This window comes from Silurus aristotelis, assembly GCF_946808225.1.
Source record: "Silurus aristotelis genome assembly, chromosome: 1".
NCBI classification, from domain to species: Eukaryota; Metazoa; Chordata; class Actinopteri; order Siluriformes; family Siluridae; genus Silurus; species Silurus aristotelis.
In genome coordinates this window covers 38,775,159-38,797,597 of record NC_139574.1, presented here as the reverse complement: position 1 = coordinate 38,797,597, position 22,439 = coordinate 38,775,159, and the positions used below count along the sequence as shown (strand labels likewise).

General features: G+C 36.7%; 2 protein-coding genes and 1 long non-coding RNA gene across 3 annotated transcripts in view; all 3 read right to left on the bottom strand.

The window, feature by feature from the left end:
- Positions 1–22,439, bottom strand: part of LOC310725262 (uncharacterized protein) — a 127,370-nt gene that overhangs the window by 94,104 nt on the left and 10,827 nt on the right. The window lies entirely within an intron of this gene.
- Positions 7,246–11,100, bottom strand: LOC310724794 (little elongation complex subunit 1-like). Its single transcript, XM_083539126.1, has 5 exons — positions 11,095–11,100; positions 10,416–10,684; positions 9,946–10,114; positions 7,667–7,827; positions 7,246–7,455 (listed from the first exon to the last, which is right to left on the bottom strand). The coding sequence occupies exons 2-5, from the start codon at positions 10,647–10,649 to the stop codon at positions 7,258–7,260; spliced, it is 762 nt and encodes a 253-aa protein (XP_083395252.1). The 5' UTR covers positions 10,650–10,684; positions 11,095–11,100; the 3' UTR covers positions 7,246–7,257.
- LOC310733597 lies at positions 11,233–12,107 on the bottom strand. Its single transcript, XR_014535825.1, has 4 exons — positions 12,050–12,107; positions 11,587–11,705; positions 11,434–11,471; positions 11,233–11,316 (listed from the first exon to the last, which is right to left on the bottom strand). It is a non-coding gene; the product is annotated as an uncharacterized lncRNA (long non-coding RNA).

Sequence of the window (22,439 nt, the reverse complement as noted above, 5' to 3'; positions counted from 1 at the left end):
ATTTTAATAAAGTTTTGGACTTCATTTAAATCCTAACTAAAAATAAAGGTTTAGTTAGAATGAAGTCTTATAACATCTACTGTTAAAATAAAACTTTTAACAACCTCAGTTATTCAAAAACATCAGAAATAACACTTTGGCATTCAACACATTACAAAATAATTTAATTCGATAAATTAATTTTAATAACTCAATCCATTCAGTTTTGTTTGTTAATTTAAACTCTGAAGATTAAGTTCAAGTAACTCGGTTCAAAAAAAAAAATTATTTAAAAATAATAAGGTCCAGAAGAGTCGGTTCACTGGTTTCAATTCAATTAAGTCTAAATCAATAGATTTACTGGTAAATGACTCGATTCCACAGTTCTAACAAAATCTGTAACATAAAACATTCTGTCTCCTTAATTTTTTCAGCAGTCTCACTCAAGAAAAAGAAACTTTTGTTTCCAAACATCTCAACATTCACTGTTTCTAGTTCAATAACAGAACAAATAGCATTCGTACAGTTCAGAGTCTGATTTAAGATTTGATCAAGTTCTCATTTGATTCTAAGATGTTTGATTGAGTTCTTCCATGTAGATGATACCTTTAATAAATTTAGTACTAACTTCATGCAGTTTCTCAACATAAAGACTGGATGTTATAAAAAAAACTTTCTGACAAAATAAATTGTTTCAATGTTATTAAATCTGTACTCGTTATTTCTACATTATTTATTACATTAATTTTAATCAGCTTCATTTAATTTCTGTTTCATTTATTTATATCACAAAAATTCAGCTTAAAAATTAAACATGAACCCCCTGTATGTAAAACAGTAAACAGTTTAAGTTTAAGACGGTTTAATATTATCAAGAAAAATATCTATAATATAATTATTAATATTAATAATAATAATAATAATAATAATAATAACAACAATAACTGCAGTTGGTTCTCAGATTTCAGTCTTACACTGCCCTCTAGTGGCTCTGTCAGGACTTTCTTTTTACTTAAATATGTACAAAATATTATTAATCGTTTTTTTGTTGTCTTGTATATCATGTTGAGGAGTCTCCCCCATGTGGGTGGAGGAGGAACTGCTACAGTTTAGAGGTCAGATCAAGTTGAGTTCTAACAGTAAGTTTGATTGAGTTCTAACATGTAAATGGTACATTTAATAAATTTAGTACCAACTTCATGCAGGTTCTCAGCATAAATAGTGAATTTTATAAAAACATTTTTGGACAAAATAAATGTTATTAAATCTGTTCTCGTCTTTTCTGGATCATTTAGTTTATTACATTAATATTAATTAGCTTTATTTAACTTGAATTTCATTTATTTATATTGCACTTATACACAAAAAACTTCTAGAGCTTCACCACTACATCACTCAAATACTACTGCCATGTGTAATCTTCTAATAAACCCTAATAGTGACATGGTGTTGTATAAATAATAGTAAATGTGAATATTTCTTTCAGATAAAAGTCATAAAGTGCATTTTAGGTGAATTTATGAACCACATCTGGCTTGAAAAGACCGGTGTCCAAATACTTTTGACCACACAGTGTGTATCAGCTGAAAAGCAGCAGCTTAGGATCAGTCGCGTTTCCACTGGGATTCAATCTGAAAGATCACTTATGATCATATGAAATATTTTATATTATATATTTAATTACAGATCATTGGACGAGACACCTGTCAGTCAAGATATACAGGTGACTGACAGGTGTCTCATCCAATGATCGGTAAGTTTACATTCACAAACGATACCTACCTTTTCCGGTTTAAATTGTTTCCACTGAAACTATAAAATATAGGTGCTGTCTGGGTCACATTATAAATGAAACACAAACAGTAAGAAGAATTACATCTGGTCTTCCTGCACATAAATGTCTTTATTTAAACACTTCTTTATCATACAGTACTGTTTAATCTTCCACTTCATTTTAAAAAGTGTTCAATGTCCAGTAGGTGGCAGTAATGTTCTACTAAACTTTAGCTCCTTCTAGCGGTATCACGATGAATTACACTGTACTACACTTTTAAAGGGAATTTTACACAAAATGTTGCTTTTTTAAATGTCAAGTTATAAACAAACAATACCAAATTAGTACGGTGGCCGAGAAGTGCAAAACACATTAACAAATCCGAAAACAAAATAACAAATGCAAAAACACATTAACAAATCTGAAAACACAACGACAAGTCAGACAAACCGGAAAAGGTAGGTATCGTTTGTGAATGTAAACTTACCGATCATTGGACGAGACACCTGTCATTCACCTGTATATCTTGACTGACAGGTGTCTTGTCCAATGATCTGTAATCAAATATATAATCTAAAATATTTCATATGATCAAAAGTAATATTTTAGATTGAATCCCAGTGGTAATGCAATCTGAAATTAATATTTACATTTACTATTATTTATACAACACCATGTCACTATTAGGGTTTATTAGAAGATTACACACTGCAGTAGTATTTGAGTGATGTAGTGGTGAAGCGCTAGAAGTTTTTTGTGTATAAGTGCAATATAAATAAATGAAATTCAAGTTAAATAAAGCTGATTAATATCTAAAAAAATAAATGATCCAGAAAAGACGAGTACAAATTTAATAACATTTATTTTGTCCAAAAATGTTTTTATAAAATTCACTATTTATGCTGAGAACCTGCATGAAGGTGGTAGTAAATTTATTAAATGTACCATTTACATGTTAGAACTCAATCAAACTTACTGTTAGAACTCAACTTGATCTGACCTCAAATCAGGCTCTAAACTGTAGCAGTTCCTCCTCCACCCACACGGGGGAGACTCCTCAACTTGCTATAACTAGACAACAAAAACGATTAATAATATTTGCACATATTGAAGTAAAAGGAAAGTCCTGACAGAGCCACTAGAGGGCAGTGTAAGACTAAAATCTGACAACCAACTGCATTTATTTGTATTATTATTATTATTATTATTATTATTAATATTAATATTAATATTAATAATTATATTATAGATATTTTTCTTGATAATATTAAACGGTCTTAAACTTAAACTGTTTACTGTTTTACATACAGGGGGTTTATGTTTAATTTTTAAGCTGAATTTTTGTGATATTAATAAATGAAACTGAAGTTAAATAAAGCTGATTAAAATTAATATAATAAATAATGTAGAAATAACGAGTACAGATTTAATAACATTGAAACAATTTATTTTGTCAAAAAGGTTTTTATAAAATCCAGTCTTTATGTTGAGAAACTGCATGAAGTTAGTATTAAATTTATTAAAAGTATCATCTACATGCAAGAACTCAATCAAACATATTGTTAGAATAAAATGTAAACTTGATCAAACCTCAAATCAGACTCTGAGCTGTACGAATGCTATTTGTTCTGTTATTGAACTAGAAACAGTGAATGTTGAGATGTTTGGGAACTGATTATTGTCTGTATATATGCAGGTCAGGGTTTTTTTCATGCTGGAACACCGTTCATTACAATGAGACGATGATGTAAGATGACGAGCCAAACCACAGAGACGAAGCTGACTGAGGTGAACCCCTCAAACTAACCCAGGAACAGAGAAGGAACTTTCTGACCAGCTGCTGGTTTTGCACAAACAGAACAAACGTTTCTTTTTCTTGAGTGAGACTGCTGAAAGAAATATTTTTAAGGAGACAGAATGTTTTATGTTACAGATTTTGTTAGAACTGTGGAATCGAGTCATTTACCAGTGAATCTTTTGATTCAGACTCAATTGAACCGAATCCAGTGAACCGACTCTTCTGGACCTTATTATTTTTAAATGAATTTATTGAACCGAACTCTTTTGAACCGAGTGACTTGAACTGAATCTACAGAGTAGAAATTAATGAACCAAACAAAACTGAATGGATTGAGTTATTAAAATTAGTTTATTGAATTAAATTATTTTGTAATGTTTTGAATGCCAAAGTGTTATTTCTGATGTTTTTAACTAACTGAGGTTGTTAAAAGTTTTATTTTAACAGTAGATGTTATAAGGCTGCATTCTAACTAAACTTTTAGTTTTTAGTTATGATTTAAATAAAGTCCAACACTTTAATAAAAGAAACAAAACACAATCTCTCACACACACTATCTATCTATCTATCTAGTCATTTTAACCATATGCTGTACAGTTGGTGCAGTACACAGTAAAACAAAACAATATTGCTTAAGGACCAAAGTGCTTCATAAAACAAGACAAAATGACACAAAGCAACACAGAACTAAAATCTCAGTAAGACCAAGATGGCGAGGCTCAGCGTCTCTCCAGATTATATCTGCACTATTTTATTTATGTGTTTCTTTATATACATTACTGTACATTCTGATCAACATTTCACATTCATATATATATATTTATAACTTGTTTATTCAGCTTGCACATTTCTTAAACGGCGTAATCTTATAACCTTCTACTTCTGCACATTTCTTTTTCAATGCCATAGCCATAACCACTTACATTTGCTTCCTAACAATGTCCACACGTCTCTGCACTGCTATACCCTTTATATTTATTCACTGTACACATATACATATATATATATATCGCATGCTGTGAATTTGCTACATATTTATCTGCACGATTTTCACGATTTCTACTTTTTGCGTTTCTGGTAGATGCCAAACTGCATTTAGTTGCTGTGTACCTGTACTATGCAATGACAATAAAGTTCGTTCAACCAACCAACCAACATTTGGAGCAGCGCTACGTCGGAAGCTCCGGCGTATGCGGCGTTAAAGACTAATTCACAGTCCGATACATAATTGCACTGCTCCTTTTCCCCCGGCACTCCTGTACACAACAAATAAAGATACGTGATTTTCGTGTGTGTGTGTGTGTGTGTGTGTGTGTGTGTGTGTGTGTGTCCAGGTCCAGTGACTTCAAAGTCTGTACTGCTGGCCTTTTTACCTTAGTCTCTTATAGAAATGAGGCCCAGAATAGCGTCAGCATTTTTCCGTCCTCTGATTGGTTGGTCAGAGGGAAACTGTTACAGCCAAGTTCAACTAAAAAAACGTGTGTAGCTCTGTGTTCACATGAATACATCTGAGTTAGACTTTTTAATGCCTATGGAGGAAAATAAATTGATTTAATTTCGGATATTCTTAAAAATACATTTCAAAGAAAAGCTGGACATGGTGAGGAGGAGGTGCAAATTATAAGTCCGCATCTCAGCTGAGTAGGTTGTATTTTATTAAAATTTTTATGTTTTTGTCATGTTATTGACAAATATTGATTCTGAACTGCTCCAGATGATGTACAGTAGGTGACACCTTTGAGGTTGTAGTGTAGAGGTTTGGCATTTTAACTGGGTTTCTTGTTTTAATAAAATGGTTTTCACCTCCATATGTGAAATGCCTCTCTCTCTCTCTCTCTCTCTCTCTCTCTCTCTCTCTCTCTCTCTCTCTCTCTCTCTCTGTGTAATGCTCTGTTCTATTGCGTTTTGTATTGTATTGATTGTTTCTATAACTGCGACATGATAGTGGTGGTATTAAGAGGTGGATTAAGTTGGGTACGTCCCCACTGAAGGCCCAGGTACCAAATGCACATCCCGCCACTGATATAATCAATAATGTATAAAGGAAGTATGTGGTCATCCACAATGCTGGTGGCTTTGTGAGACCAAATGAGGTTCTCCACAGCTGAACACAAAGATTGTTGAGTCAGCACCAGTCCATTATCCACTGCATTTCCTGTCTGAAAGCGTCTGGTCGTTTTTGCTGATGAGACTCATGCCGGTCATGTGACTGCTAAACTTGATGATTGGAGCTGTGCATTGCAGCACAGTCATGTTTCACAGTGTGAACAGCTGGTGACTGAGGATACAGACCTGGGGGATGCAGTGCTCACTATAATAATCACTACAGTATTTTCTTAGAGTTTTGTGACTTGGTCTGATGACAAAGGAAACTGATTTGCGTAATGCATTTGATGACGGCTGGGGGAACGCGCTGTGTGCTGTTTTTCCTCCATGATTCCAAAGTCTTCAGAGCTGCTTCAGGGTTGCTGGGTGCCAGATCATGAATGGCATAGATGACAGAGAGCTGCACTTCCCATGGCATACCTGCACACAACATCCAATACAAAATTAGGGTCTGCTGAAGCACAAAACTAAACATCAGAGAATAAAGATAAAGATTGATAAAAACATCTTTATTTGATACTTTAGAAATACCTTTTGAGAAGTTTTGCATTCCAAACTGATTAATGCGTTTTGCCAGGTTTTCGAGTGACGTTAGCATGTTCACCTTAAGTCCTAGTTGACCAAGTCGCCCTGTTTAAGAAGGACAGAAACAACAAGTAAAAAGATGAAGAATCCAGGAATAATGTAAGATGTTGCTCTGAAACAGGATTTACAGTAAACTTACCAAGTAGCCTGAAAACTGCTGCTACACAGACGTCTCGGAACGGTGTTTGCTCTGTTCTTGCTTGCCTCAGCCAAGTGTCCAGGATCAGCCAAAGATCCTTTCTAGTAAATAAAAAAGAGGAGAAATGGATATGTTGAGGGTCTTTGTGGTGGTTATGGAGCAGCCATTGTGGTTTTATTATCACTTGTGATTTTATGCAACATGAATGTGAACGTGGCAATATTTCCTCTAAAAAAAAAAACGACCTCTAGATTATTGACCGTTAATGGAAAAAATCATCAATAAGAACTAGGTCACAGGTTAAAGGTACTTTTTACTTGTCAAATGTACCTTAAAGCACAGAAAAATTATTTCTTCACATACCCCAGTGATGATAGAAAGCCGGGGGCAGAGCACTGGGTCAGCCATGACTACAGCACCCCTGGAGCACAGAGAGTTAAGGGTCTTGCTCAAGGGCCTAAAAAGTGGAATTTGGTGATTCTGGGGCTTGAACCCCCGACCTTCCGATCAGTAATCCAGAGCCTTCACCACTGCTGAGCTACCACTTCCTGAAAAAAGACCCTCTCATTGTGAAATACTTACAGCTAAAATTACAGAATTCTCTCTGACTGTCTGAACACTGATCCTGGAAACTTCATTTATAAATGCACAATAAACATTTCCTCACAGAAACATCACTATATCAACAATTACCCAATTTTTTCCTGTGAGATCTTATTGTATTAAAGATAAAATATAAAAAAGCTGCCTAAATATTAACTTTGCAGCTGAAATCCTCTCAGCGCTGATGTTATAGAAAAATAATGATTAATTTCTGATCATTCAGATTTGAATATTAAAAAGCTGAGAATTAAATATGTTGAAGATGTTTTGCATTCAGTACCGTATAATATTGGTAATGGTCCAAGTCCAGCCCAGTTGTGCACACAGAAGATCCAGGCTGAAGATGTAGTTCCAGGTAGCAGGGTAGAGATCATAACCATACCAGCTGTTCTCCAGGAACCTCAGACTGCTGTCTTCCAGAAAAGACTTCAGGGTGCTGGTGATAGCATTGTGGATGTTTCCTGGAGGCTCCTGGCAAAAAATACATCATTATTTAATACCCAATGCAATAAAACACTGTTTGACTGACAGCATAGTTCAACATAAATGTTTAAAAAATTTGTCCCACTAGATTACACTGATACTTGGAAATTAAAGGGAGATTAAGGAGGCAGTAAAATACTTGATAAAGTCCAGTTTAAAAAATTTACACTGAGAGGAACACTGAGGATCAGCTTCTTACCTCATCCCAGTGCAGATACTTGGTGAGCAAGTGAAATATCTTTCCCTTTGCTTTCAGGTTGCTCACTATGTGAATTGCTCGGCATAAAGAACTTTCATGGGACAAAAAACTTGGCCATGCTGTCACCATGACCATAATCACTTTGGGGGCTTCAAGAAAGTCTGCAAAGCAACAAGACAACAGAACATAAATACACTGTAGTAAAAAAAAAAAAAAAAAAAAAAAAAAAAAGACATTGGATATAAAAAGTTGACACACCTTATAAAATTGCATCTTATCAAATTGCAGAGAGAAATAACAATAAAGCTAATATGAATATGCAAACACATTTAAATGATGACAAAAGATTAATTCATTCAACTACAACCATGTAGGAAAATGTGTTGGTCCAACAAGACAAAAGATTAAACGTATTTCCCATAAATCTAAAAGGTATGTTTGGTGCAAAGCCAATACAGAGCATCCTCCAAGTAAATAATACAAAAAAAAAACCCCCAAAAGTCCAAAGAAAACACATCTATTTAGTCCGAGCATGCAGCAAAGAAATCCAGGCATAAACACAGAACAAAAATAGCCAAAAAACCGAACAAAACAGAGAAAATAATAATAAAAAAAAAAAGCCGTAAAAACAGGCAGGCAAACCGGTGGAAAAAGAGCAGGAAAACCTCAGCAAGAATCGGGGAAGAAAGCGACATCCCAGCAGAGAGGGAGGGATTGCTCAAAATTGCTGTGGACCCGGAAGTGCACGTTGCAGAACCGGACTTGCGTGCCGCGAAACCAGAAGGCACAAGCCAAGACGGGTTTGAGACGGGAAACGTGAAAGGATGGGTGGATTCGGAGGACTCTGGGGAGTTTGAGGCAGACCGCAACAGTGTTGATCATTTTAGAAATGGGACAGGGGCAGCCTTGAGAGAGAGGTCTCGGGTGGACAGCCAGACCTTCTGGCCTACCCGGTACCGGGCGCTGGACATTGTTTGCCATAAAACCATGAATGGCACCTTGGCCCCCTCAAGCCAATGACACCAGTCCTCTAAGGCCAGCTTGATAGCCAGGAGCTCCCGTTCACCATTAGCGGTAGGAGATAGCGATTCTTAAAAGTAATGGCGTTAAGTCCCTGATAGTCTTTACATGGGCGAAGGGTTTGTCCTTCTTCTCCACAAAGAAGAACCCAGCCCCAGCGGGGGAGGAGGAAGGGTGAATAGTCCCGGCAGAGAGAGACTCCTGATTATACTGGTGCATGGCCTTCTGCAATCCAGACAGATTGTACAAACGTCCATGGGGAGAAGAGGTTCCAGGCAACAGGTTGATGGCACAGTCATGTGGCCAGTGTGGTGGAAGGGAGGATGCTTTGACCTTGCTGAAGATGCCCTAGGTCATGGTAGACTGCCGGGATAGAGCTGAGATCATGTTGAGGCTCCTGACGTGACAGGACAGGTACAGGGCCGATTGAGGCGAGACAGCGGGTCTGGCAGGGCACCCCCCATTCCAAGACTCGTCCACTATTCTAATCTAGATAGGGGTTGTGTTTCCGGAGCCAGGAAAAATAAAGCATGACACGAGCATAAGACGAGGGGATGATCAGGAACGAGAGCCACTCCTGGGGAAGAAAGAGATCCAGCAGAGAGGGAGAGAACCCAGAAGACTGTGACATTGTCCTCTGTAAAAAAAGCTGTAAATAAAGAGGAGTTTCACATTTCAACATGACAATGACCAAAAGCACATATCCAAATTAGCAAAGGCACGGCTTTAGAAAAGGATCATCACAGTACTGGAATGGTCCAGCCAGAGCCCAGACCTCAACCCAACTGAAAACCTATGGAATGACCTACAAAGAGCTGTACACAGGAGATCACCTCGCAATTTAAAGAAACATTTCTGCAAAGTAGAATAGATAAAAGTGTAGATGTGGGAAGTTAATAGAGATTATTCACAAAGACTTGATGCCATAATAAAGGCAAATTGTGCTTCCACAAAGTATTAGTTATGGGGATTTTCAGACTTATGCAATCAAGATGTGATAGTTTTTTATTTAAAAAGTTACCAATTATTAAATATTTGTCTCTGGATCTTTGTTTTTTGGAAAATCACATTAAACATGTAACAAGTTTGACGTTTACACTGTTGTTATTTTTATCTTTATATTTAAAAAACCTGCCATTTCATAAGTGTGTGTAAACTTTTTACATCCACTGTACATCACCAACAACAAGACACAATTGTCCTCTCTGTATCAGTGTCCAGATCATTTTTAGTAGATAAGTAATGAAATATAATCTCACCTTCTTTAAGGAGTCTGTAGGCGAGAGCATGTGCTTTGTGAGTGTCTCCTCTCTGTTGACACACGCCTACATAAACCCTACAGAGAGACTGCAGGAGATCATGTCCCATAAACCCTTTCTCCACCTTGAGCTTCTCCAAAATCACAGACAGAAACGTCTCTGCTAAGGACTAAATAAGACGGAAGAAAACTTTTAGCATCCAACTGAATAAACATGTATTTAAATCATGTTTTTAAAACAAATATTATGAAGTTAAGACTTGACTGTAGACTGGGTTTAGGAAAACTATTAGATATTGTATAAAATGTACAAAATTTGACATAATAAATCATATCTACTGTTTAATTTAAGAACATCAGGACCAGTGAATTATGAATCAACTTTAAAAAAATTTAAACTCAAATCCACAGCTAAAGAATAAAGTATTTAAATCGCATGCACATTAAATAAAACAGAAGATAAGAACTGACCTCGTTTACACAAAACTCAGAAATGACGTGTTTCTCTTCATCTCTCAGAACAGGAAGTTCACTTGTTCCTGTGAGAAGTGCATGAATCCTGTCTGTAGGTAAAACATCAGAACAGGACTTTTGTAGTGTTTCTAATGCACTGGAGATGAGAGATTGTGTTGTGTGTGTTGTGTTTACAGGATCAGCTGAAGCAGCATCAAGTCGAGGCTTTTGAGCTTTCCTGGGTGGTGACATGTCTGATCCAGTTCTCTTTGCTGTGGGCTTTGGGCCTGTATGAATATAAAAGAAATGTATATCATTTGTCACACGCCCTTATCCCGAGAGACCTACAATATTTCTTCCTAGATCTTAACAAAAATGACTGTTACACATTTAGGTTCATTAAGACGGTGAAGAATTTGCCTTGTCAATACTTTTTCCATTATTGTTCCAATACTTTTGGTGATAATGTACATACTAGGTTTAGCACATGCTAAGATTAAACTGTATATCCACTAAAATTAGATTACAACATGTCACATTTAAATACGTTTATCAGCTTCCTGCTTGTTTAATTTTTGTATTAATTATAATTTTTTATTGTATTATTAATTATTTGTGTTTATTTATTCCATATTCAATGCAAATACAGAACACATCAAAATGTACAGAAACTTAGTATTAGAGATTTTACTGTTACCTTTGTTCAACTCAATCTCCACTTTGTAAAGTTTTTCCTGTTGAGGATCGAAAACAAAAAAAACAGATTAAGTTTTATTTAGTCACATTTCTCACTAAAAGTTCAATGATGTCTGCATTTAAAAATGGAAAGAAAGTACCTCCATTAAGCGAAAGCTTTTCTCCATGCTGCTGATTTTGCATTTCAGGCCTCGGATTTCCAGATTTTGTCTGGTGTTCACTTCTGTAAAATAATTTACAAAATGAAATGAAAAGGTGCTCAGATCACATTATCACATTATATGTTTTTTTAATAGAACTGAATCATGCAGTAATAATCAACTTGTACTTTCTTACACACCTTTAAGTGCCAGAAGCTGGTTTTCAACACTGACATTTCTGTGGAATGGAAAAGAAACATTTGGATAAAACATTATATAATATATTATTATATTACATATTATATTGTATCACTGCAATGATTGGAATAAAGTATAAAGAGCAAAAAACATACTTGTGAGTGTTGCTGAGTAGCATAAGGCTCTTAATGGCCTGAAGCTCCTGCTGGCTTATGCTTGTCTTTTCCATTTCTGTAGGTCTTTTCAATATTTTCTTCTAGAGAGTTTATTGAATCTAAAAAAAGTAAAAACTGCTTTAATCACAAATCATTCCATAAAGGTCTTTGTTAATTTTTTTATAATGAGTATCTCTGTAGTCTGATCGTTCTTTCTCAGCTGATGGGATGCGTTTACTCAGTGGAGCCTCCTTCTGCTTACAGCCTTTAAATGTACTCGTGAGCGTTAAGTAGTAATGTCATGTTTAGATGATGTTAGGATTTAGGGACTTTATTGAAGCTTAATGTTTTTTATGCTAGCTAGAGCGTACTTCCCGGAAGTTCTGGGTAAGCACGTGACTAACGCGTGACTAGCGATGAACCTGCAAAATTAATGAAACTAAAGACTTGTAAAGTAACTTACCGCTAATGTGTTTCTTCTGAAGTGGATGATATAGATCAATTTGGTTGCGTGATTGAGAATTTTGATGCGCGACGTGTTAAGTTTGTTGGCTGCTTCCAAAATCAGTCAAGATCAAGCGTTCTCAGAGTGGTATGGCCGTAAGCTCAGTGTTCTGGCTTTTATGCATGTGGTCGAAAGTGGCGCACTGTGACATCACAGAGATATGAACAGTTACATGAGCATTAGACTATAACACTGAGGATGTACAGTTACATGAACAGTAACTATAACACTGAGGATGTACAGTTACATGAACAGTAACTATAACACTGAGGATGTACATTTACATGAACAGTAACTATAACACTGAGGATGTACAGTTACATAACCTAACATGTGCTTCAGTGCGGGTATTTAACTGAATAAACAGCAGAAACTGCATATAAAACATGAAGAGGACTAATAAAAATTGATTTTATCTTTGTCTTCTTTTCTCAATTATTTGCTTTGAGAATGTTGAAAGAGAAGTATAGAGAAGGTCAAAAGGAGTTGCATTGTGTTTATAGATCCAGAGGAAGCATACAACAGGGTTTAGAGAGGAGTTGTGGTATTGTATAAGGAAGTCTGGTGTGTCAGAGAAGTATGTGAGGGTGGTGCAGGACATGCATGAGAACAGTGTGGAGGTGGAACGTTGGAACTGCATCAAGGATCAGCTCTGAGCCCTTTCCTGTTTGCAGTGGTGATGGACAGGTTGACGGCCGAGGTCAGACAGGAGTCTCCGTGGACTATGATGTTTGTGGATGATATTGTTATTAGTGGTGAGAGTAGTAAACAGGTTATGAAGAGCCTGGAGAGGTGGAGGTACACGCTGGAGAGAAGGGAAATGAAAGTCAGTAAGAGTAAGACAGAATACATGTGTGTGAATAAGAGGGAGGGCAGTGGAGGGGTGCGGTTGCAGGGAGAAAAGGTGGAAAAGGTGAAGTTCAGGTATCTGGGGTCAACAGTGCAAAGTAATGGGGAGTGTGTCAGAAAAGTGAAGAAAAGAGTGCAGGCAGGGTGGAGTGGGTGGAGAAGAGTGATAGCAGGAGTGATTTGTGATAGAAGAGTATCTGTGAGATTGAAAGGGAAAGTTTATAGGACTGTGTTGAGACCTGAGATGTTGTAAGGTTTGGAGACAGTGGCATTAAGTAAAAAGACAGGAATTGGAGCTGGAGGTAGCAGAGCTGAAGATTTTGAGATGTTCGTTGGGAGTGACGAAGATGGACAGGATTAGAAACAAGTTTATTAGAGAAACAGCACATGTAGGACGTTTTGGGGACAAAATAAGAGAGACATGAATAAGATGGTTTGGACATGTGCAGAGGGGGGACATGGGGTATATCGGTAGGAGAATGCTGAGGATGGAGCCACCAGGAAGGCGGAAAAGAGGAAGACCAAAGAGGAGGTTTATGGATAAGGTGAAGGAAGACATGCAGGTAGTTGGTTCGAAAGAAGAAGAAGATTATCTATTTGATATTATTTTTCTCCCAAAGGATTGATTGCTTGGTTTTTCCTCCTGTAGCTCCTCTGCATTATCAGGGATTAACTCTAGAAAAGACGTCGTGTTCCAGGTGGAGGATGAAGACCCTCTGCCGGGATAAAGGGAACTGTACGTCCCCTAGAACGGTGATTTTCTGAGCTTTATGGATTTAATTCTGTTTAAAACCCAGAGTTTATCATTTATTATAAGTTATGTGTAAAGTAAGTGATTTCGATTCCTACAGCTGTGCTCCTGGATCTATGTGCTGATCCGTCCATCCCTGTCCAAATATAGCATGGTTCCATGCTTAATGACAACAGGTTGTTTCTAGCGGAAAATGGGCGGCAGGAAAAGGTTTCATATAAATAATATATATAATTCATCTTTTCACAAAGACCTTCTTTGGATATAATATAATTCTATTAAATCTCATGCTATAGGTCTGGTATCTGCCCGTATGGTATCTGAGTGTCATAATGCCTGTCATTTTGGATGTTATTATTAAGGTGGGTAGTCGATACATCAGGTTTCCCTTCACTGTGCAAGAACAGGCTGAAATTAAAATGCACTTTGCAGCAATGTTCTGTTTTTCAAATGTAATCAACACAATTGACTGCACTCATATTTCTGTAAAGACTCCGTATGAAAAGGAATTTGTTTTTGTTAATAAACAGCATATGCTTTCTGTTAAAGTGCAAGTCATATGTGACTCTAACACGACCCTCACAAACATTGTGGCACGCTGACCTGCTTCAGCACACACACACACACACACACACACACACACACACACACACACACACACACACACACACACACACACACACACACACACACACAATGATGTACAAACAATACAATACAAATTATACAAAACATACAATACAAATTATATGATGTTGTTTGCACAAGTGCACTTTAGTCCTGTAGTCCTGTGTAGTCTTAGTTCTTAGTTCTGTGTTGTTTTGTGTAATTCTGTCTTGTTTTAGACAAAAGTATTGGGACACCTGACCTTTTCTGCAATATGTGGTTTTTTCCAAACTGTTAACACAAAGCAGGAGGCACACAGTTGTGTAGTGTGTTTTTGTTAAAACCCAAATCTGTTCCAGCATGGCAATGCCCCTGTGCACAAAACCAGCTCCATGAAGATCTGGATTACATGGTTTGGAGAGGAAGATCTTGAGTGGCCTGCTCTCAACCCTACTGAACACCTTTGGAATGAATGTGAACACTGACTGCACCCCAGACCTCCTCACCTCACCTACATCTCTACCTGACTTTACTAACACTCTAGTGGCTGATGAACACAAATGTCCACAAGCACACTCCAAAATCTAGTGAAACATCTTCCCAGAAGAGTGGAGGAAAATATCAGCACAAATTGGGACTAAATGTGGAATGTAATGCTCAAAAAGCACATACCGTACTTATGACCAGGTGTCCGCAAACTTTTGCCAAAATAATGTATATATACCGTGTACAGATAGATAGATAGATAGATAGATAGATAGATAGATAGATAGATAGATAGATAGATAGATAGATAGATAGATAGATAGATAGATAGATAGAGGACGGTTCTGAAGGCTGAAAGGATTATTGGTGTTTTCTTGCTCACACTACAGGGACTGTACACATCCAGAGTGATAAATTGCTCAGAATATCACTCTGGATTCCTCACATCCAAGCCATATGCTGACTGAACATTTGCCGTCTGTCCAACGGCAAAAATTTTGAATTATTTTTTATTATTATTTATCTTTATTTTTATTCATCATTAAAAAAGTGTGCAAATGGACGCTTTTGTCACCAAAACAAACTAATCGTGAATGCTATTAAACAAGTCATGCAACATACAGAAAGAGAAAAAGGAATATTGTTGCTCTATGTGTAAAAGCATAGCAGGCGTCATGGCATAATCTAAGTGATACAGTTATTATCCTGTTTCATTCACTGCATTAGCTTTTACTATCCTCATAAAGAGATGAGTGATAGAGCTGCATACACGCCTTTATCTTTTATACAGTGTGACACTGGCAGTCAGCTCCATGTCAGTGTAGTGTTGGTGGGTGAAGCTCAAGTGGATCTAAAGCAGATGAAGCATCAGTGGAATTCATGGTGGAGATGGTGAACCTGCTGCTGGACGCTGACACGATTTATTTCATGGTTGAATAAAATTGGTGTAAAATAAATTTAGGAGACTTAGAGAGTTTTTTTCAAAGCAGGAGACAGAAGAAAAATAAACAGATTACGGAAGAGGAGGAGAAGCTGGAACACATGCAGAAAGTCGTTACAGATTGGGATGCATTTCTTAATCTGATAATAGAGAAGATAACAGAAGAGAAAGCCATTCTGATAAAGAAGGTGCAAACTCTGGAGGAGTTGTAGAATTGTAGAACATGAGAGAGAACAAAAGCAACTGCTGGAACGTGTTGCTCAGCTCGAGGCCACTTTTGAATTTGAGAGAAATAAACGGGAAGGAAAAAGCAAGAAGGACCAACTAGACATGAAGGAGAGGATCAACTTACCGCTTCTGACCATCAAAAAGATCCAGGATACTCTGAATCTCTGTAAAGAAGAGAGGAAGACTGCAAAGCATGAGAAAGATAATTTGATGAGATACCAAGAGCGACTGGAGGAACATGTTGCTCAGCTGCAGGCCACTTTGGATTTTGAAAAAAATAAATAGCATGTGAAAATAAAGATAGTCAAACAAGACATGCAGGAAAGGACCATCTTACATCTTCAAACCATCAGAGACCTTCAAGATTCCCTGAATCAGTGTGAGGAAGAGAAGAATTGTGCAGAGCATGAGCGAGATAATTTGATTAGAGAACGAGAACAACAGGAGGAACGTGTTGCTCAGCTGAAGGCCACTTTGGAATTTGAGAGAAATAAGTGGAAGGAGAAAAGAAAGAAGGCCGAACTAGACATAAAGAAGAATTACAACTTACAGCTCCAGTAATTATTCTGAAGAGAAATGAGGATGTAAACCCGAGAGTGACTGGAGGAAGCTGTACAGCTGTTCAGCAATATGACTTCAGCACTAGAGAAAGAAAACCAGAGAAAGAAAAAGAGGAGATCAAGCTGGACATGTCCTACATATAATAAAGTACAAAAATATCAGTGATTATTGTAACTAAATATTTTTTCTTCCTTTAAAATAAATAAATATCTTAAATATAGTGTGTTTGTTTCTATTATTAAATTATTATTGGACATCATTTAAATTTAACTAAGAATTAAAATCCACATGATAAAATGTTGGAAAACGGGACAAAAGTAAATGATAATAAAATAAAGGTTTTGTTTAAACCCAATTTTACATGAATAGAAGTTAAAGTAAAACAATAAACAGTTATTGAACTGTATTTACAGCATCAGTTTAAATATTAAATCACAATAACACAGAGATTAAATCAGTTTAAAATACATGAGTTCTTCATGGGTTCATCTGATGCACACAATACTATAAAGTTTAGTTCCAATGCAGCCTCATAACATCATAGTTCAAATTTTGACAACTGCAGTTAGTAGAAAAACATCAGAAATAACTATTTAATAGATTCATTTTAATAATTCAGTCCATTCAGTTTGGTCAATTCAGTTAAAAAAGATTCGATTAAATGATTTCGACTCCTTAGATTCAGTTCAAGTGACTCGGTTCAAGAGAGTTCGGTTTATCGCTTCTATTCAAAACAATGAGGTTCAGGAGAGTCACTTCACCGGTTCATCTGTACTCATCTTTTCTAAATAATTGTATTTATTTCATTAATAATAATCAGCTTCATTTAACTTGAATTTAATTTATTTATATAGCACTTATACACAAAAATGTGTATGTGTTGTCGGAACTCAGAGCCCGTCTCCGAGACGACACATCGAGGGTGGATTCTTTGCTCAGAGGATTCCCAATGTTGTTCAGCCAATTTCTAAAAAGATAAAATATAGTAGACACAAACCGCCAATGAAGGATCCTCAGTCTTGGATGAGTAAAAGCAAAACTTCTTTATTCCATGCACGTTCCAGTGAGCTCAATAGAAGGTGGGTACTTCACATAAAAAATGATCAGCGCATTAAAATGATAAAGCACACCAAAATGATGAAGTACACCTGCTGTCTGCTTGTGCTTGTATTTATACCCTGAAGACGCCCTGTGTCTTTTGTTTTTTTTCTAATTTCTTTATCTTGAACAATTCCCCTTATTTTCTGACTTTGCCCTCTTTGTTTCAATTCCCCTTATCTTTGGCCTTGGTCTTCACTCTTCCCATATGGTCCCATATTTGGAGTTCCTGCTCTCCTCCATTCCACTTAGTTTTGGCCTTTATCTGGTTTTATTAAAAAAAAAATGAGTGTGTATAAAGCTTTTATTCTCTCTAAACCCAACCATACATTGCTTCATTCTGTCTAGTGTGAATAACCATTTTGCAGCCTATTTTGTCTTCCTGCATCTGCAATGGGTAAGTGTTATGCTTTTATTCTTTTTTAAATGCTGTTTCACTATTCTACTTTTATTGAATTTAGCTATATCAGTGTATTAGATTGTCTGTTTACATGTGCTTGACTATATTACTCTAATTTGATTATGCACGTGCCCAGGTTATACTTTATTTGTGCATTCTGAACTGATTGTTACATAGTGTGTAGAATGTGTGTTATTCTTGCATGCACCTAGCACCTTGTCTTTTTGTCACTGTGATTTTACCCTGTTTAACATCTTATCTCTGTTGGTCTCTTTTGCTCAGCTCCATCACGCAGATGTCCTGGAACATCTCCTAAGAGTGGTCTTCGCAAACAATATCCCCAATTCCAGCTCTTCTCACTAGCTACTAAATTTTGCTCGATTTATTAAATATCTCTCTATGCCAACTGTTCCAGAGAATCCCTGTCTGTCTCCTCGCATCCTGCAGTGCACCTTTACGCGTGATATGGGCACACAGACCTCACCTGACCTCTCTGCTGTCTTCAACCAACAGACTCAAACTTATGATGACGACCTTGACAATGGCATCTGCTTTCCTGCAACAAGGCCACAGTTTTCTCCCTATCCCTCACACTGGTCTCCCACTGATTATTATCCTACCTCTCCGGTCCCTTTGCCCGATTACCTTGCTACTTTGCCTTCGCCTGACTCTGAGCCAAAATACTCCCTTATGTCTTCTGCAGCCGCAGAAGCCCACAAGCTTTTCTATCCCAATAAACATGCTTAAACTCAATGCTGTCTTTTGTTTTTTGTCTATTCCACACACTCATAACATCAGTCAGACTCTATTCTATTCTCACACATAAGTGCCTTATTATTACTATTTTACTTATACGTGGTGTAAATAGGTTACATAAGTTTGATTAACATCTAGGCTAAATAGGTTTTATCAAACTACTTCTATTGTATCTAATAAGTCCTACATTGATTATTAGGTTAATTTTGTTGTATTCATTAGTTTAATTATAACACACACTAGATAAAGTTGATTAAAATATTTTTCCCGACAGGTCAATGCAGATTCCTCAGCTGCACACCTACAAAACAGTAAAGAAAGAGAAGACAGATAAGGCAGTTTAGTACATTTTAAAATACTACCATTCACAGCAGCATCTAAAAAAACATGCATTAATATAATTAAGACATATCCTAGAATCTCATCAGTGAATTGTTCCCACCTCTGCCTCACACAGTAATAACTTATGCCGGGGGACCAGTCATGGAGTCCAAAACTTATGAATGTAAAAATTTAAATATCAACCTTGCGTCTGAACTTGACTCTTTAACGAATATTGGGTCATTGCCAAAAGCCAGTGATTGAACAATGATTCTGATCAGCTGAAAGATGTAATTCACACCTCGGATCACGGTGGACCAGAAAGTTCAACGCACTGCAACTGAAGAAAACATATGCAAATAGAAAAAACACCAGCAAATTAAGAAAACATCTTCATCAGCTAAACAACACAAGCTGCAAATCCTCACAACGCAACTAAATACAGAAACGTCCTGCAAATCCTCACAACACAACCAATTAATTTACACTGCAAACAGCACAGACCACAAAATAAATGTTTCATGGGGACCCCAACAAGTGACGACCCCTGGACTGCTTGTTCAGTGTCTATTCATCAGTGGTGTTGTTGATGATCTGAAAGGTGAGTTTTTTTGTTTATTTTAATTGTATATGTCATCTACAACACCACTGATGAATTGACATTGAACAATAAGCAGTCCCAGACGGGTTTGTCACTTGTTGTGGTCCCCCTGAAACATATATTTCGTGATCTGTACTATTTGGTTGTGTTGTGAGGATTTGCAGTGTGTTTCTGTGTTTGGTTGTGTTGGGAGGATTTGCAGCGTGTTTCTGTGTTTGGTTGTGTTGTGAGGTTTTGCCGCGTGTTTCTGTGTTTGGTTGTGTTGGGAGGATTTGCAGCGTGTTTCTGTGTTTGGTTGTGTTGTGAGGATTTGCAGCGTGTTTCTGTGTTTGGTTGTGTTGTGAGGATTTGCAGCGTGTTTCTGTGTTTGATTGTGTTGTGAGGATTTGCAGCGTGTTTCTGTGTTTGGTTGTGTTGTGGGGATTTGCAGTGTGTTTCTGTGTTTGGTTGTGTTGTGAGGATTTGCAGCGTGTTTCTGTGTTTGGTTGTGTTGTGAGGATTTGCAGCGTGTTTCTGTGTTTGGTTGTGTTGTGAGGATTTGCAGCGTGTTTCTGTGTTTGGTTGTGTTGTGGGGGTTTGCAGCGTGTTTCTGTGTTTGGTTGTGTTGTGGGGGTTTGCAGCGTGTTTCTGTGTTTGGTTGTGTTGTGAGGATTTGCAGTGTGTTTCTGTACTTGGTTGTGTTTTGGGGGTTTGCAGCACATGTGTTGTCAAACTGATAAAGTTGTTGTGTTTTTTTTTTTTCTGGTGTTTTTTTCTATTTGCATGTTTTTTTCTTAAGTTGTAGCACGTTGAGCTCTCTCAGCCACCGTGTAGATGCCTTGAGGATAAGTAATTTATAAGATATTTTTTCATCTCAGGGTGGAGTATTCCTTTAATTAAACAGAGGCAAAAACAGTGATCGAGATAAAATATTATTAATTGTGCAGCCCCAGCTATAGGTTATATGACTTACACTTCCGGCTGTACTGCCCTCTGATCATGGTCCCACTGGGCTCTCAAAGCACGGTTGCCTTCTGTCTCTTGCATTTGTGAACCATTTACCAAGCGCTTTCTCCAGCTCTTTCTTACTGACAGTTTTCAGCAAACGGTTCTGCTTCAGGCTTTCTGTAAAGCAAAAAATTAATATAAAGTAGAGCATCGTACTGCATCAACCAGGGCACAATCCATTATTTGTATGCATGCAAGTTACATGAGCATAAGACTATCAGTCAAAAAAATAAAAAAGACTAAAAATCACAAGGTTGTAAACACCTTCTAATCCACCATTTGCCCAACTGTTAACTGATCTGACTGACTTTATGAACGGCGCAAAATGACGTTTATTATCTTTAACATAATCATAACGTATCATATTTTTAGTTATGTTTAGAAATTATATAAATATAAACTTTTTTTTATTTTTATCACCTCTACCTATTTCACCTAAATCACATTAAAATAATGTTAAGTATTGTCACAATCTCCTCAGAGCTTTTCTCTGTGTATTGTATATACACATGTTATAAAGGTAGTGAAAGAGAAAGAGACTCCACAGTGCTTTTACTGTTTCACCCTCCTGTTATCATGAGGACACTTTATGGAGAAAACACGGGTGAAAATGGTTTGAGAAGTCGTTATTTCCACATTTTAGTAGACAATGTCCTAGTTATCTGCTAATCATTAAGAATATTCAGTTTTCTACAGGAGATTATCTCTGAGGTAAACCAGTTCACTCTCCACACTTACCTTCTTTATATCGTGCCTGTAACTTTAATTATCACAAATCTTTCAGAAGTATACATTAAATGAAAACAACAGTAAAATGTGATTAATTTAAAACAAAAGATAATTTCTTACCGTGACAGAGATGTCAGGTTATCCAGGTCAGGTCAGGTCAGGTTATCCAGGTCAGGTGATCAGTGGTAGTGAGTGATGACCGTTTCTTCAGAATGAGAAGGCGGGAACACAGGAGCCAATGAGAGACTCCTGTGAGCTGCACAAGCGAATTGTTTTTTGTTTTTTTTTTGGCTAAAGGTCGTACTATGTTATTGTTAATATATAACATTTTTGTTTCGATCATATAAAACACGCAAAAACATATCAATTGAATAATATAGCTAAATATAGCCCAAATGTGGCCCATACAGGGCCCTCGAATAAACAAAATAGGCATCCTAACTGGGGCCCACAACCCTGACTAAACTGGGGCCCACATTTAGCCCATCAAAGTGCCCACTCTGCTTCCATGCCCACACAATGCCCATATAATGTAGATAAATAGTACTAATAAACTACCCACTCTGTGCAATTTGTATAAGGTATTTCAGTGTGTAAACTAATCCTAATGTAATAGTGGAGCAAAAGTGTATTTATATACAAGTAAATCTGTATTATTTAGTTTTTGAGCTGCACACATATTCAAACCTGTAATGTTTGCTTATACTATACATTTAAATAAACCATATTAACTTGGTCAAAAAGCACATTGCACCATTTTCTTTATATTTAAGTGGAAATTAGTTGTCTAAAATTTGTATGCACACGTAATTTTATGTGATGTGGTTCATAAATTCACCTAAAATGCTCTTTATGACTTTTATCTGAAAGAAATATTCACATTTACTATTATTTATACAACACCATGTCACTATTAGGGTTTATTAGAAGATTACACATGGCAGTAGTATTTGAGTGATGTGGTGGTGAAGCTCTAGAAGTTTTTTGTGTATAAGTGCAATATAAACAAATGAAATTCAAGTTAAATAAAGATGA

Excerpts from the sequence above, each read along its gene's own strand:
- LOC310724794 (XM_083539126.1), bottom strand. The coding sequence starts at position 10,649 with ATGTCACCACCCAGGAAAGCTCAAAAGCCTCGACTTGATGCTGCTTCA. Across the intron at positions 10,115-10,415 it reads CTGAGTTTTGTGTAAACGAG|TCCTTAGCAGAGACGTTTCT; the intron begins GTCAGTTCTTAT and ends CGTCTTATTTAG. Across the intron at positions 7,828-9,945 it reads CTACAGACTCCTTAAAGAAG|ACTTTCTTGAAGCCCCCAAA; the intron begins GTGAGATTATAT and ends GTTGCTTTGCAG.